Source organism: Acipenser ruthenus, chromosome 53 (assembly GCF_902713425.1).
Source record: "Acipenser ruthenus chromosome 53, fAciRut3.2 maternal haplotype, whole genome shotgun sequence".
NCBI classification, from domain to species: domain Eukaryota; kingdom Metazoa; phylum Chordata; class Actinopteri; order Acipenseriformes; family Acipenseridae; genus Acipenser; species Acipenser ruthenus.
The window spans coordinates 2,198,218-2,211,616 of record NC_081241.1 but is presented as its reverse complement, the minus strand read 5'-3'; the positions used below and the strand labels follow the sequence as shown (position 1 = coordinate 2,211,616).

Here is a 13,399-nt window from a genome sequence, read left to right as displayed (position 1 = left end):
CAGTAGCGTTCATTCATTTCAATAGATTTGTCTAGTAATATACAGCCAGAACAGTGTGTATGTATTGCTAATGATAGTTTAGAATTGATCACTCTTGTGGGTTAGTGAACTTCAATAAAACCCTGCGTTCACACATCAATGTAATCTAATACAACCAAGTAGAAATACTAAACTGTTTTCAGTGTGAATTTTTAGAAAATGTTTCTTCTAGTATTCCTATAACGCCCCTCCCCTCACCTCACCTCAAAACCCATCACTGCCTGTTACTGGTTTAAATTGGATGTCATTTAATTGTAGAAGGCAATTTCACTGGGTACTTTTTGTGTTTAAAACTGTAATGGTCTTGTTGCGACAGGTAAATATACCCAAGTATAGTTTCCGATCTAGTCTTGCACTTATTTATCAAGTGCCTTGGAGCAGGTCCTGGGTTGGCCGGTCAGCATTTAGCTACAGCGCCCCCTATGGCACAGAATAGTCTGGACGAGTATCCAGGATATGCTCGAGCATCAGATAAATAACCCAAATGAAGAACGACAACTAAGATTGCATATATTTTAATGAGTCGGTTCAAGAGTTATTGTAATTGTTTCTGATCCCAGAGTGAATGTATGATGTGATTGTGTTTTAGAGTGATGTTATTTTTATGGATGTGAGATTACCACTGTCTCTTTCTGGTCATCTTGCCAGGACACTCTAGTACAAGAGGCCAGGGTCTCGATGTTTTTTTTCCTGGTAAAGAATGAAGAAATAAAATAATTTAGCGAGCACAACTGGGTGTTAAAAGTTACAGATGATAAATAATTTAGCAACAGACAAGATATAAACCCAAAGAAAACTTTATTTCCTATAAATACATATTTGCACTACATTGTTTTTGTAAATATACATGATTGTGCAACGAAATATTTACATACAATTTTTTTTGTGTTTTTTTTTTTTTTGTTTCCCCCCATTCCATAAGCCAAGGTAAAAGACAACAGATCAACAATGTTGTGGGTGTTTTTATTTGAATCAGGTGTTGATAACCAGTTCTATCATTTTATTATTGTACAGTAGTGTTAGTTTGAAACGAGCGAGAGACCTCAGCCACACACACACAAGCAGGTAGGCAAACTGTTAGTGTTCACTGATAGTAAAGTTGATACTAGCAGTGAGGACTGGAGAGGGGTGTGCAAAAACGAGCTGAACATGCCAGCGAAAACTTCTGAAAAGCCTTGCACCCCATTTTAATGCAGAATGTACCAGTGTTAGTCACCCCCAGAACAGAAATAACCCTCCGCTGCCTCGCAGCCCCTTTATCATTTTCATAGCGAGTGTTCACGGTTAGCATTTTCTATCCTGACCGACATAAGGTACAGGCTGTTAAACACAAAGTGAGCCACCAGGGAGCGCAAGAGAGCCACTTACAGCTATGGCCAAAAGTTTTGCATCACGCTATAGAACAAACTAATTTTTGCTTCATAAAGTTGAATGAAACTTGCTGAATAATGTTATGTTAACATACTGAATTACACACCGCTTTCTAGTTTCCCATATACTTAAACAATTGAATAAATGTGACATTTCAAAATCTAACATGAAACACTACTGTTATGGCTTCTAGTACTTTTTTTTTTTTTTTGCGATATCATTTTGTAGTTTCTTTGATTACACGATGTGAAATAAAAGATCTAAATTCTGCTTATACAGTTGATGTCTCAGTCCTAAAGTTCTAAGTGATGCAAAACTTTGCCAGAGCTGTAGATATCAAGACTAGAAGAGAGTTGTGTTTTTTTTCTCCATCCACATGATAGAGTTGACAAAACAAAGAAACAAGCTCGTCGGAGGCTGTGCTACGATAAATCCAGCAGGAGGCAGCGCTGTGGTTGGGTGAATGATGGTGCTGTGGACAGGAGACCAGCAGGGGGCAGCGCTGTGTCAGGGGGGTGAATGAAGGAGCTGTGTTGAGAGACGGGGAGGATGGAGGGTCTGTAATCTTCTCAAAGGCTGCCCCAGGACTCTGCCGCTGGGAACTGCTCCACGACTCCCATCTCACTGAAGGTCTCCTCCTCCATTGTGAAGGTCAGCTTGAACCGCAACCGCACCTTCTCCTGGAGAAGAGGACAAAACCAGAACCATCACTCTCACAATGCAGGACCAGCAAAACCCTTCATGCACGACCCCCGCGATCCCGCCTTGAACTGGGGAAAGCACAGAGTACGAAGCAAAACATCCCACAGCTATCTTTCGGATAACCAGTCACACGACCCCCATCTGGACGGCCCGCTCCGTTCACAGGTCCAAAGCGTCACACAGGCGCCGATACACTTTCTATAAAGCTGGCACTTTGAAGTTCCTTTTACGAAATCATAGCAGGGCTGGTCGTGGCAGGATTGCATACTCATACAAGCAGCCTGTGCTTAATAAATGCATTCAACGCAACACGCTACAGGAAAAATACATGAACTGCACTCAAGTGTCTTGGCAATGCTTTCCTGTATCGTCTATATGCAAGACACCAAAGCTACTGGGGCAGCCTTACTTACTTAGGGGTCAGTGTGATCCACCCATACCCCAATGAGCATTTTACAGCACAGAGGATCCCCACTCCCCCAATTTTTTGTCCCGGGATAACCACTGATAAATTATTATTATTTGTTTATTTAGCAGACGCCTTTATCCAAGGCGACTTACAGAGACTACGGTGTGTGAACTATGCATCAGCTGCAGAGTCACTTACAATTACGTCTCTCCCGAAAGACGGAGCACAAGGAGGTTAAGTGACTTGCTCAGGGTCACACAATGAGTCAGTGGCTGAGGTGGGATTTGAACCAGGGACATCCTGGTTCCAAGCCCTTTTCTTTAACCACTGGACCACACAGCCTCCCAGGGCAAGTCGCTACTAAAATCCAGGTGTGGCTGATCAAATCAACTGCTGTGACTTTACAGAATGAAGACTGCCCTGCGAGAAGGTATTAACCCTTAGCGGTCTATTTATTCAGCGCGTCAGGTCCAATTTATTTTCACACGCGCAGTTTATTTTAGACGCACCGTTTAAAACTTTTTTTTTTTCACAGTGAAAACAGGTTTAAAAGTCTCTGCATATCAACAGGACACTCAGTACTGCATGTCCAGCCCCCATCCTTGTTCGCTGTATTTATCACATACCTCTTCATAGTCGTGCATACTGATAAATCATCTCCTGATCACTCATTTTATCACCAAGCTCCTCAATAATCCGATCCAAGCCATTATTTTATTACTATAATATCTCAAAATGTCTGTGATATTCTTTGAGCGCTGGATGCAGAAGCAGCTATCTTGTTTGTTTATGCCCGTGTTATCTCTGTGGTGCGGGACTATGTGTATTATTCAGATCCGCCCCTTTTTTTTTTTTTTCGGCTCCTATCGGTCTCACTCGGCCATTGAATTTTTCTCCGGAAAAAGCAGAGAAAACCAAACGGACTAGAGACCTGTGTTTTACGTCTTTTTGATGTCGGACAGGAAAGGGAAAATTGTAATGTCGGACCTGGTCCCACATAGGACCACAAAGGGTTAAACAGCTCCAGCTTTTGTGTTACAGACTTACACAAATAACCCTGGGGCTTCATCTCTGAGACTGGGAGCAGATAACACGGTTGTCTGTGTGGACTTATTTATCCTATGCTGGGTTGACTGCAGCTATTTTTACAAGAGCCCTGTGGAAGTGTGCAGTATTGACTCAAGGTCAGGAGAAAAAGGGCTTGACACCAAATCTTGGCTCAGCCACTGACTCACTGTGTGACCCTGAGCAAGTCATTAACCTCCTTGTGCTCTGTCCTTCGGATGAGTCGTAAAACAAAACAAGGTCCTATTTTAAGTGACACTGCAGCAGCAGCAGCAGCAGTTGTAATGCATCCCCCTTAGATCTGCTAAGTGCCTCATTCATAATTCATCTCCTGGTGTCCTCCACCCCCCTGCAGTTCTCCGCTCTCCCTGCGGCTCACTGACCTTGTGTGGGTTGGCGAGCAGCAGCACCTGTGTGATCGCTGCGGGCGGCACCACCGGGTTGAAGGCGGGCAGCTCTGTGCCCGACGGGGGCTGCAGTTTCACCTTCATCACCTGCAGACAAAGACAGAATTTGTATTTATTTTTTGTTCCCAGTGCAGCACAAAGGCCAGCCCTGCAGGTGTCTGTTTTAATCCCTACTGGGGCCACTGTAGCACGGTGAAGTGACTCAGTAGGTTTTTACCTCCCTGATCCGGCGCCAGACCCAATGCTCACTGCGGAATCCCAGTGAAGATCGGCAACTCGGCACAGCTAGGAACCGGCATACCCGACTGTGTGACTCCCCCTGCACACCGCACGGCCGTGCCTTTACCAGGGGAGACATCGGGAGACCCCTCCGCTCCCCTGACTGTATGACTAAACAATGTAAGATGTACTGCAGTCCCTTAATGGCTAATTTCTCATATGTACATATAACCTGATTTCTTCGCTGTGGTTTGTGATTGCACTGCATCAGTAAGACTCTAGTTGCCCCCAGTCTGTGCAGAGCGCACCGCGATGCTGGTTACCTTGGGCACAGCGGACTGGAACACGATGTTCTGCACCGGGACGGGCGCCGTGCTGATCATCGAGATCACCACCACCAGGACGTCCGGCCGAGCGGGAGGGGGGTCCAGCGCGAAGTGGAACAGCACCCGAAAACTGTGCCTGTCAAACACTGTGACCGGGGGGATACTGCCTGGAGAGAGAGGAGAAACAGAGTCATATACAGAGCTACACACACACACAGAGAGAAAGAAAGAAAGAAAGAAAGAAAGAAAGAAAGAAAGAAACACACACATACAGAGATTCACTCAAGTCAAAGAAGTCCAACAAAAAGACCAAAACAGCAGAAGAGAATCAGACTGGAGCCACAGCTGGTCTGATGGACCCCCTGCTGTTCCTACAGTCCTGCCCGATTGCTTCACACAGGCGCACTCACTGGGTTTGATGGACTCCAAAGGAACAGTCACGTTCGCCAGAGAGATCTCCCCGGCTGGCTGTGGTGCCCCTCCACTGGGCTGAGAGTTCGGGAGAGCCCCAGTCTGCTGGGAGGAGGCCGGGCCGGGGGAGGGGGTGCTGGGGAGAGCGCCGACGGTCTGGGTCCTGTGCTGCAGGTCCCGGAGGGAGGGCTTGTGCTGGTTCAGATGCTTGTCCCTGAGAGGTTTAGGCAAGATTATGGTTAGTTCTCATGTAAAACTTTTAAACAGTCAATCAGAATTAAGCAGTGTGCTTCTTGAGGAAAAACTAGAAGAGTCAAGCAGACCAGCTCTAGTTTGGGCTCTAGTGCCTTCGGTGTTTCAGGTTGGGCTCTAGTGCAGACCAGTGTTTCAGTGTAGTGTGTGTGCCGGTTCTGTGGTGAGTGGATAGCTACCATTTAACCTGCATGTTCTCTGGTGGGAGGGACTGCTGTAACAGAGTCTTCCCCAGCAAGTCCAGATCATCCAGCCCAGTGCTGCCAGGGGGCAGGGCCTGCGTGGAGGAGGGGCCTGCAGGGGGCGGGGCCTGGCTGGGAGCTGTCGGCTTCAACACTGCTGCAGGGTTTGCTGGGATAGCTGGCTCCACGGTGTCGGAGGACTGCAAACACAGACAGCAATCTGACTTTTAAAATACATATTTCTAAATAACAACTCTTATTGAAGAAATCCACACAACAGTATGTATAGTGAGGATGTTTATCAGAGTCACATATACCTGGAATGAATTCCACCCAGTGGATTCTAGAGACTGGGAGGCTGCGTTTGAACTAGGATTGGGGTCATTTAAACCTGGAACGAGAAAACAAGGTCGAAAGAAAATCAACCTCAGGATGTTATCTTAGAATGCAGAGGATCTGGGGGGGGAGGGAGGAGTCTGTTACCTAGCGACATGAGCTCGTCGTCAAGCAGGGAGTGGCCGGCATCTGGGGGTGGGGCCCAGTGCCCGGCGGAGAGGCTGGGGAATGCTGGGTAAGAGGGCGTGGTCAGAGACGTGTCCAATCCCGTCAGGTCGAGGAGGGCGGAGCTGCTGCCTGTCAATCAGACACATAAAATAAATCCCTATATATATATATATATATATATATATATATATATATATATATATATATATATATATATAAAAGGAAGCATGCAGTGAAACACATTCTCACTGTCCCATCAACCAAATACAGAATCTGAACTGCATGCCAAGTTCTATCGCAACTGGTTAGGCGCTTTTTGAAAATGGTGACAGACAGCCTCCACATCCCCAGATTCTGATACCCTTCATAGCGAAAGAAGGTCCTGAGCGAGTTTCATCACAATCAGACAAGCAGTTCTCTAGATAAGTGTAGAACTGTGAAACCCAAACTAGAGCTGCACGAATCTATTACTCCACTGTCCGGATTGATCTCCACAGGCGAGGGTCGATGGTGTCGATCGGGCTGATTTACCATCCCGAGTGAAACAGAGAAAACAGCTGCTGGGGTTTGTGTGGATCGCTGTTCTCCTCAGTCTAAGAAAAGCAGCGATCACCACAAACCCAAGCAGCTGTTTCTTCACTCTGAATGTAAATCAGCCCGACTGACACCAGCGACCCTCTCCTGATTTCAGTGCAGAGCTCCATCCCAGTGATCGAATGATTGTTTTGTGCAGCACCAACTGCTCATGTCACCCCAGCGCCCCCCTACCTGCTATCCTGGCTGCTCCCACACTCTCCCCGTTCACCTCCTCTCCTCGCACCACCTGCTTGTACGCGTTGATCACCTGTGTCAGGCTGTCGTTGGCCTGCAGGATCTCGGCTACAAGAGACATGAATAAATAAACACACCCTGAAATAATCAAGTCCAGGGATGGTAATTTCCTAAACGTTTTGCTGTGCTAAAAAAATGGAAAAATGTGACATTTCAGAAATCTAAAATACCACTGTACTACTAATTAAGGCTTCCGGTACTTATTTTTGTGATATCATTGTGTATTCTTGGATTACATGATGTTAAATAAAATATCAATTATGTTCATATAGATTTATTCTTTTTATTAGGTCTCAATCCTAAAATTCTAGATGGTGATGCAAAACTTTTGGCCAGAGCTGTATTTGTAGCTGTAGACCCATATCACATTCAAAGTGATTTCTGCACTAGTTAAGACAGCCCACTCCTCACTGCAGTCCCCAGATCTCTCTCTCTCTCTCTCTCTCCCGTCTCTCTCTCTCTCCCCCGTCTCTCTCTCTCTCTCCCGTCTCTCTCTCTCTCTCTCCCGTCTCTCTCCGTCTCTCTCTCTCTCTCTCTCTCTCTCTCTCTCTCTCTCTCTCTCTCTCTCTCTCTCTCTCTCTCTCTCTCTCTCTCTCTCTCTCTCTCTCTCTCTCTCTCTCTCTCTCTCTCATCACAGCTGATCCCTACCCAATGCTTCATCATTGTCCTCCGTGTCGCTGGCCAGTCGAAACAAGGTGGGTCTCAACTTCTCACAGCGCTGGTACAGCTCCTGCAAGCACACACACAATACAGCACAGACTAGCCAGCTTTGCCTTGTGTGCAGCACAGCACAGAGAGGCTCTGCCCAGCACACAGCAGGCAATGCCAGCACAGTATACTTTATATAGACACCGTGTAGGGTAGCTGCTGTAGTTCTGTACAGGGTTTTATATCAGTGTTATACAGTGTGGTCCCGCCAGCATTGCCCTGTGTACAGCACAGCGAGGCTCTGCCCGGCACACAGCAGATTACCTGGATGGTCTCTTCAGTGCTCTGCGAGGTTGTCTCTGCGGTGTAGGAGCTCAGCAGCTCAGTCAGTAGATTGACGCTGCTCTTCACCTCCTCGATGGTGTTCACGCGCTTGGACACTTTCTCCATTCGCTTCTGATCCTGCAACACAGACACACAGCACAGGGGTAGCACCAGACAGGCTGCTAGAGGAGCCACCAATCACACGCTGCAATCACTCCCGCTGCACAGCAGTGTGATCCGCTCCTGGTTTCACTAGGAGTTTAATAATCAGACACACCTGAGCTTGTTACCTGTACACGCCGGGGCTAATCAAACTGGTTGTAAAACCTGGAATGGGTGAATTTCTTTATCTATCTATCTATCTATCTATTTTATAAGTAAAATCATTATCAAGGATTAGGCTGGACCCCAGCAGAGCTCCCTGCTCCTCACCTCCTGCACCATCTCTTTGATGAGCTTGTTTGCAGCCTTCAAGTCTTCAGGGTGAGTGCTGTTGAGAAGTCGAGACAGCATCTGAATCACAGAATAGAGACAAGAATTATACAGCTACTGTGGCTCCTTCAGGATTTACTCACTCAGAGTACAGTGATTTACACTGCTTTATAGTGTGGTCCCACCAGCATTGCCCTGTGTACAGTACAGCACAGCACAGCGAGGCTCACAAGCAGTAAATGGTACAGTCCAGCTCCCCCCACGTATCCCCTCACCTTGGACTTCTCCTCGTCCTCGAAAATGGTGTTTTTGGGGCGAGGGGGAGGCAGGGGGAGGGGCTTGTCGTCAGGTAGAACCGGGTCCATCTTCACAACCCCTGTGAACAAACAAGCAGCGACCAGTCCTGGTTTCACTAGGAGTTTAATCAGACACACCTGAGCTTGTTAGCTAGACACACTGGGGGCTGATCAAGCTGGTAGCAGTAAAACCTGGAATGGATCACACTGCTGTGCAATAGGAGTCTTCTTGCCATCTCTGAATAAGACTCCCATTGCATAGCAGTTTGATACATTCCGGGACCCCCTTTATAAAGCCCTATTAGACTTTAATTTGGCTTCTGCACAGTAGCTTGAATACTGGGGTGAGATATTGAGAGGTGAGGGAGACAGTGCATTCTGGCGATGCAAGGGTTAAGTCCGAGCAGGGTTGGGGTCGATTCTTGTTTTTCAATTCCAATTCTCTTTCAAATCCCAACACATCACTGATCAAAACTGCAAATCAGCAGTATTCTGTTAAAATGAGCTTCTCACAGTGGCAACACATGACTTCAATTGAAGTCACTGTTTGTTAGTCAATTAAAAAATGGCTTCAAATGAAAGCAGCTGAACCATCGCAACACTTGTGATGATGTCTCTAAAATATCAATTCCTTCGAAGGAATTGGAAATTGATTTTAAAAAGGAACTGGAATTGAAATAAATACCTCAAGCCCTGCCCAAAGCACAAAATGATCCCAACAGAGTTTGAAAATTAACCCTTTGCGGTTCATTTATTAAGTGCGTGTCAGACGCGTCAGGTCCAATTAATTTTCACACATGCAGTTTATTTTAGACGCGCTGTTTAAAAGTATTTTTTTTCACAGTAAAACAGGTTTAAAAGGCACTGCATATCAACAGGACACGTTCGCTATATTTTTCAAATAACTCGTAATAGTACATACCGATAAATCATCTCTTGATCACTCATTTTATCACCAAACTCCTCAATAATGCAATCCAAGTCGTTATTTTATTACTATAACATCAAAAAGCTCTGCAGATGTCTGTGATATTCTTTGAGTGCTGGATGCAGAAGCAGCTATCTTGTTTGTTTATGTCCATGTTATCTATGTGGTGTCGGGTCTATCAGTATTCATGAGATACGCCCCTCTTTTTTTTTTTTGGCTTCTCTCGGCTCCTATCGGTCTCACTCGGCCATTGAATGGTTTTCTCGGCTTTTTCCGGAGAAAAAACGACTAGAGACCTGTTTTTTGCGTCTTTTTGATGATGTCAGACCAGGTCCGACATAGGACCGCAAAGGGTTAAACTACCTTACACTGTTACTACTGGCCAACTACATTCCAAAAGCATATTCCTGATAACACTGAAAACGTAAGCTCTCAATTAACTTAACTGATCTAATTATTTCTTCAAGTTGACATATCTAAGGTATTTCACAGCTGGTGATTTTAAGAATGCACTTGATTCAAGCTACATGACCTATGGAACATTTTGAGGCCTGGGAGAGAAGTGTTAAATGTGTCCAATTAATGAAATAATTAGCCCATAAGTGATCTCAGGTGGAGCGAAAGCCAGAAGACACTGTGGCCTTCCAGGAGTCATTCATTTGGGATCAAGTCTTTTTCTCTAACCACTGGCCCACCAAGCCTCCTAATTCAGCCCCAATGTGAGTATCGGTGGTGCTGGAACCCTACCCTGCTTCTTCAGCATCTGGTAGGCGTCTGCGATCTTGGTTTCGTCCGGGAGTCCGATGGTCCAGCTGTACATCACCTCCACGATCTTCAACTTGACCTTCTCAGGGGCGCGGGTACCCAGATACTGAGAACGACACGGGAGGAGAGGGGGCAGGGTCACTTAAACAGGCCAATCAGGAATCAGAGAGCCATTGATCACCGCTAACCCTTTTCAAAGTCCTCTTGTCCTTTTGCTGTACATCAGTTCAGTTTTCTAGACTTGATTTTCACTGTCAGAGACAATTTGTGTTGTTTGTAATTAATAGCAATTACAATGTAATTGTAGTGGAAACGTGGCACACCTGTGTAATTGTAATTATAGAATTAATCAATTACAGTTCAATTACACACCTTTCCACACTTATCCATTCTCAGTTCCATGTTGTGTTTTACACCGAGCGAACATTCGTATTTTGAGCCACTTTCCATTTGTTTGAAAAAACGTTCTACAGTATGTTTCTGTGTTGGTACCTGTGATCACTGCTGGGTAGAATAAACAGAGTAACCATGACAATGTGTGGAGCTGTTTGTTAATTTTTAGTGGAATTGTAATTTTAATTGAACAAAATAGCGTTGGAATTGGAATTGCAATTTTAGCAAACAACGCCGCTGTGATTGGATTTGACCCCAGGTGTGTTCAATGTCGTTGCCGTTTCTTCAACACACCTTAATTCAGATTTTTTACAAACAAGAAGAAGCCGTTCAGCCCATCAGCGCTTGTCCGGTTCCCAGCAGCTGATTGATCTTTGTCAAGTCGGGTCTTAAAGGATCCCAGTGATTCAGCATCATCAACATGATGTAAAAAAAAATAATACTTCCCTGGTTAAAGAAAGCTGTTTACCTTGGGAGACACCACTTTGATCAGCTCGTTGAGAAAGCGGAACTTCCCGACCTCGCTGTGAAACCTCTTGCCACAGTTCTTCATACACGTTTCCAGCACCTGGGCAGAGACAGAAAAGGACGAGATGTCACGTTATACAATTAAACAGAAACACAGCTTTCGTTAACGCTGCACGAATCTATTACTCCACTGTCCGGATTGATCTCCACAGGCGAGGGTTTCTGCTGTCGATCGGGCTGATTTACCGTTCAGAGTGAAGCCAAGAAAGCTGCTGGGGTTTGTGTGGATCGCTGTTCTCCGCAGTTAAGAAAAGCAGCGATCATCACAAATGCAAGCAGCTGTTTCTTCACTCAGCCCGATTGATCCTCACCCAATTGTCAACGCCTGATTTCTGTGCAGAGCTCAGTCCCAATAAATCGATCCAGGCAACACTAACCTTAGCGTGAACGTAGTAGCAGGAATACACTGTTTTTATTAATTTCGCATTAAAAATTCTCATTTTACCTCTTAAACATGAAATAGCTCAGGGTTTGGATGGAGGTTTAACTGGTTCAATTGAACAAGTCAGAACAGGGTTGGAACAAAGACCAGCAGTGGAAGGACCAGCTTTGGCCTCCCCTGCTCTACCCCAGTGGCTCGTTCAATCCATTCCAATCCAGGATTTTGTTCCAACCTTAATCAACTAATTGGAAATGTACAGCTCTGGCCAAAGGTTTTGCATCACCACCTAGCATTTTAGGATTGAGTCATCATTTTAGGCTGAACATAATTTAGATATTTTATTTAACATCGTGTAATGAAAGAAACTACAAAATTATACCGCATAATTTTTTTTTTTTTTTTTTTAAAGTCTACTGGAAGCCTCAGTGGTAGTCCAGCAGTATTTCATGTTAGACTTTTCGAAACGTCACATTTTTCTAATGTCAGTTTTTCGTTCAGTATCAGTAATTCAATATGTTAACAAGGCAACATTATTCAGCAGCTTTCATTGGACTCTATGAAGCTGAGGGAGTTAATTCTATATAGAGGGGGTGGAATTCAATATGTTAACAAGGGAACATTATTCAGCAGCTTTCATTGGACTCTATGAAGCTGAGGGAGTTAATTCTATATAGAGGGGGTGGAATTCAATATGTTAACAAGGGAACATTATTTCAGCAGCTTTCATTGGCCTCTATAAAGCTGAGGGAGTTCATTCTATATAGCGGGTGTGGAATTCAACATGTTAACAAGGGAACATTATTCAGCAGCTTTCATTGGACTCTATGAAGCTGAGTGAGTTCATTCTATATAGAGGGTGTGGAATTCAATATGTTAACAAGGGAACATTATTCAGCAGCTTTCATTCCACATTACAAAACAAAATTACTGCAGTACTGAATTGCTGGTTGAAGGCTCTGGGCTGCTCAATTCAATCATTAATGGCATGGATTTAAAGCCCCATAAGTGAGGAACACTGACCTACCCTGTAAATACATCCCAACACTGTCCCGCAGTTACACACTCACCGTTAGGGCCTGTAGAGCTTCCCATTCCTGTGGCGACTGGATCTTATGAGCGAGAAGTCTGGTGGCGAGTTGAGGACTGAAAGACACACACAGGAATGCTGTAAAGAACGCTGGGCAGCACTGCTGGCATACAGGGAACAGCTATGCAGAGCTGGGGTCAAGAACAATTGTAATTGTGTAATTTGTAATGAACTGTAATTACAATGTAATGGTAGTTGAACCTTGGCCCACCTGTGTAATTGTAATTGTCAGATCAGTGATCAATTACAGTTCAATTACATGTCATTATTATTTAATTCTTAGCAGACGTCCTTATTCAGGGCAACTTACAGTTGTTACAAGATATCACATTATTTTTACATACAATTTCATTATTTTTACACATTATTTTTACATACAATTACCCATTTATACAGTTGGGTTTTTACTGGAGCAATCTAGGTAAAGTACCTTGCTCAAGGGTACAACAGCAGTGTCCCCCACCTGGGATTGAACCCACGACCCTCTGGTCAAGAGTCCAGAGTCCTGACCGCTACTCCACACTGCTGGCCTTTCCAAGCTCAACCACTCAGTTCCATGTTGTGTTTTACATTGAGAGATCGCTATTCTGTCTGTATGTGTACCTGTGATCACTGCTGGGTTGAATAAACAGAGTAAATGTGTTAATGTGGGTAGCTATTTGTGTAATTATAATTGTACTAATTGTAATTTATCAAAATAGCATTGTAAATGTAATGTTATCTATTTATTTCAGGTCGCTCCAGTGTGGCCCTGGTGTCAACTGGGGTGTGAAAGATACTCAAAGGTATACAGATCTGGCCAAAAGTTTTGCATCACCCTGTAGAATGAACTAATTCTGATTCATAAAGTCGAATGAAACCTGCTGAAAAAATGTCACGTTTACATATTACATTACAC

The 13,399-nt window shown here is 44.7% G+C and overlaps 1 protein-coding gene across 2 annotated transcripts in view; it reads right to left on the bottom strand.

Moving 5' to 3' along the window:
* Positions 1 to 820: 820 nt before the first annotated feature.
* Positions 821 to 13,399, bottom strand: part of LOC117433009 (ADP-ribosylation factor-binding protein GGA1-like) — a 13,936-nt gene continuing 1,357 nt past the window's right edge. For both annotated transcript variants that reach the window (XM_059016490.1, XM_059016491.1), the window contains exons 3-17: positions 12,482 to 12,557; positions 10,974 to 11,072; positions 10,094 to 10,217; positions 8,398 to 8,498; positions 8,123 to 8,203; positions 7,691 to 7,828; positions 7,367 to 7,448; positions 6,656 to 6,766; positions 5,867 to 6,016; positions 5,701 to 5,774; positions 5,381 to 5,583; positions 4,949 to 5,163; positions 4,536 to 4,705; positions 3,970 to 4,080; positions 821 to 2,090 (exon numbers count right to left, since the gene is read on the bottom strand). In XM_059016490.1, coding sequence (XP_058872473.1) covers positions 1,980 to 2,090; positions 3,970 to 4,080; positions 4,536 to 4,705; positions 4,949 to 5,163; positions 5,381 to 5,583; positions 5,701 to 5,774; positions 5,867 to 6,016; positions 6,656 to 6,766; positions 7,367 to 7,448; positions 7,691 to 7,828; positions 8,123 to 8,203; positions 8,398 to 8,498; positions 10,094 to 10,217; positions 10,974 to 11,072; positions 12,482 to 12,557 — 1,846 coding nt within the window. In that variant the 3' untranslated portion in view covers positions 821 to 1,979. The remainder of the gene's footprint in view (positions 2,091 to 3,969; positions 4,081 to 4,535; positions 4,706 to 4,948; positions 5,164 to 5,380; positions 5,584 to 5,700; positions 5,775 to 5,866; positions 6,017 to 6,655; positions 6,767 to 7,366; positions 7,449 to 7,690; positions 7,829 to 8,122; positions 8,204 to 8,397; positions 8,499 to 10,093; positions 10,218 to 10,973; positions 11,073 to 12,481; positions 12,558 to 13,399) is intronic.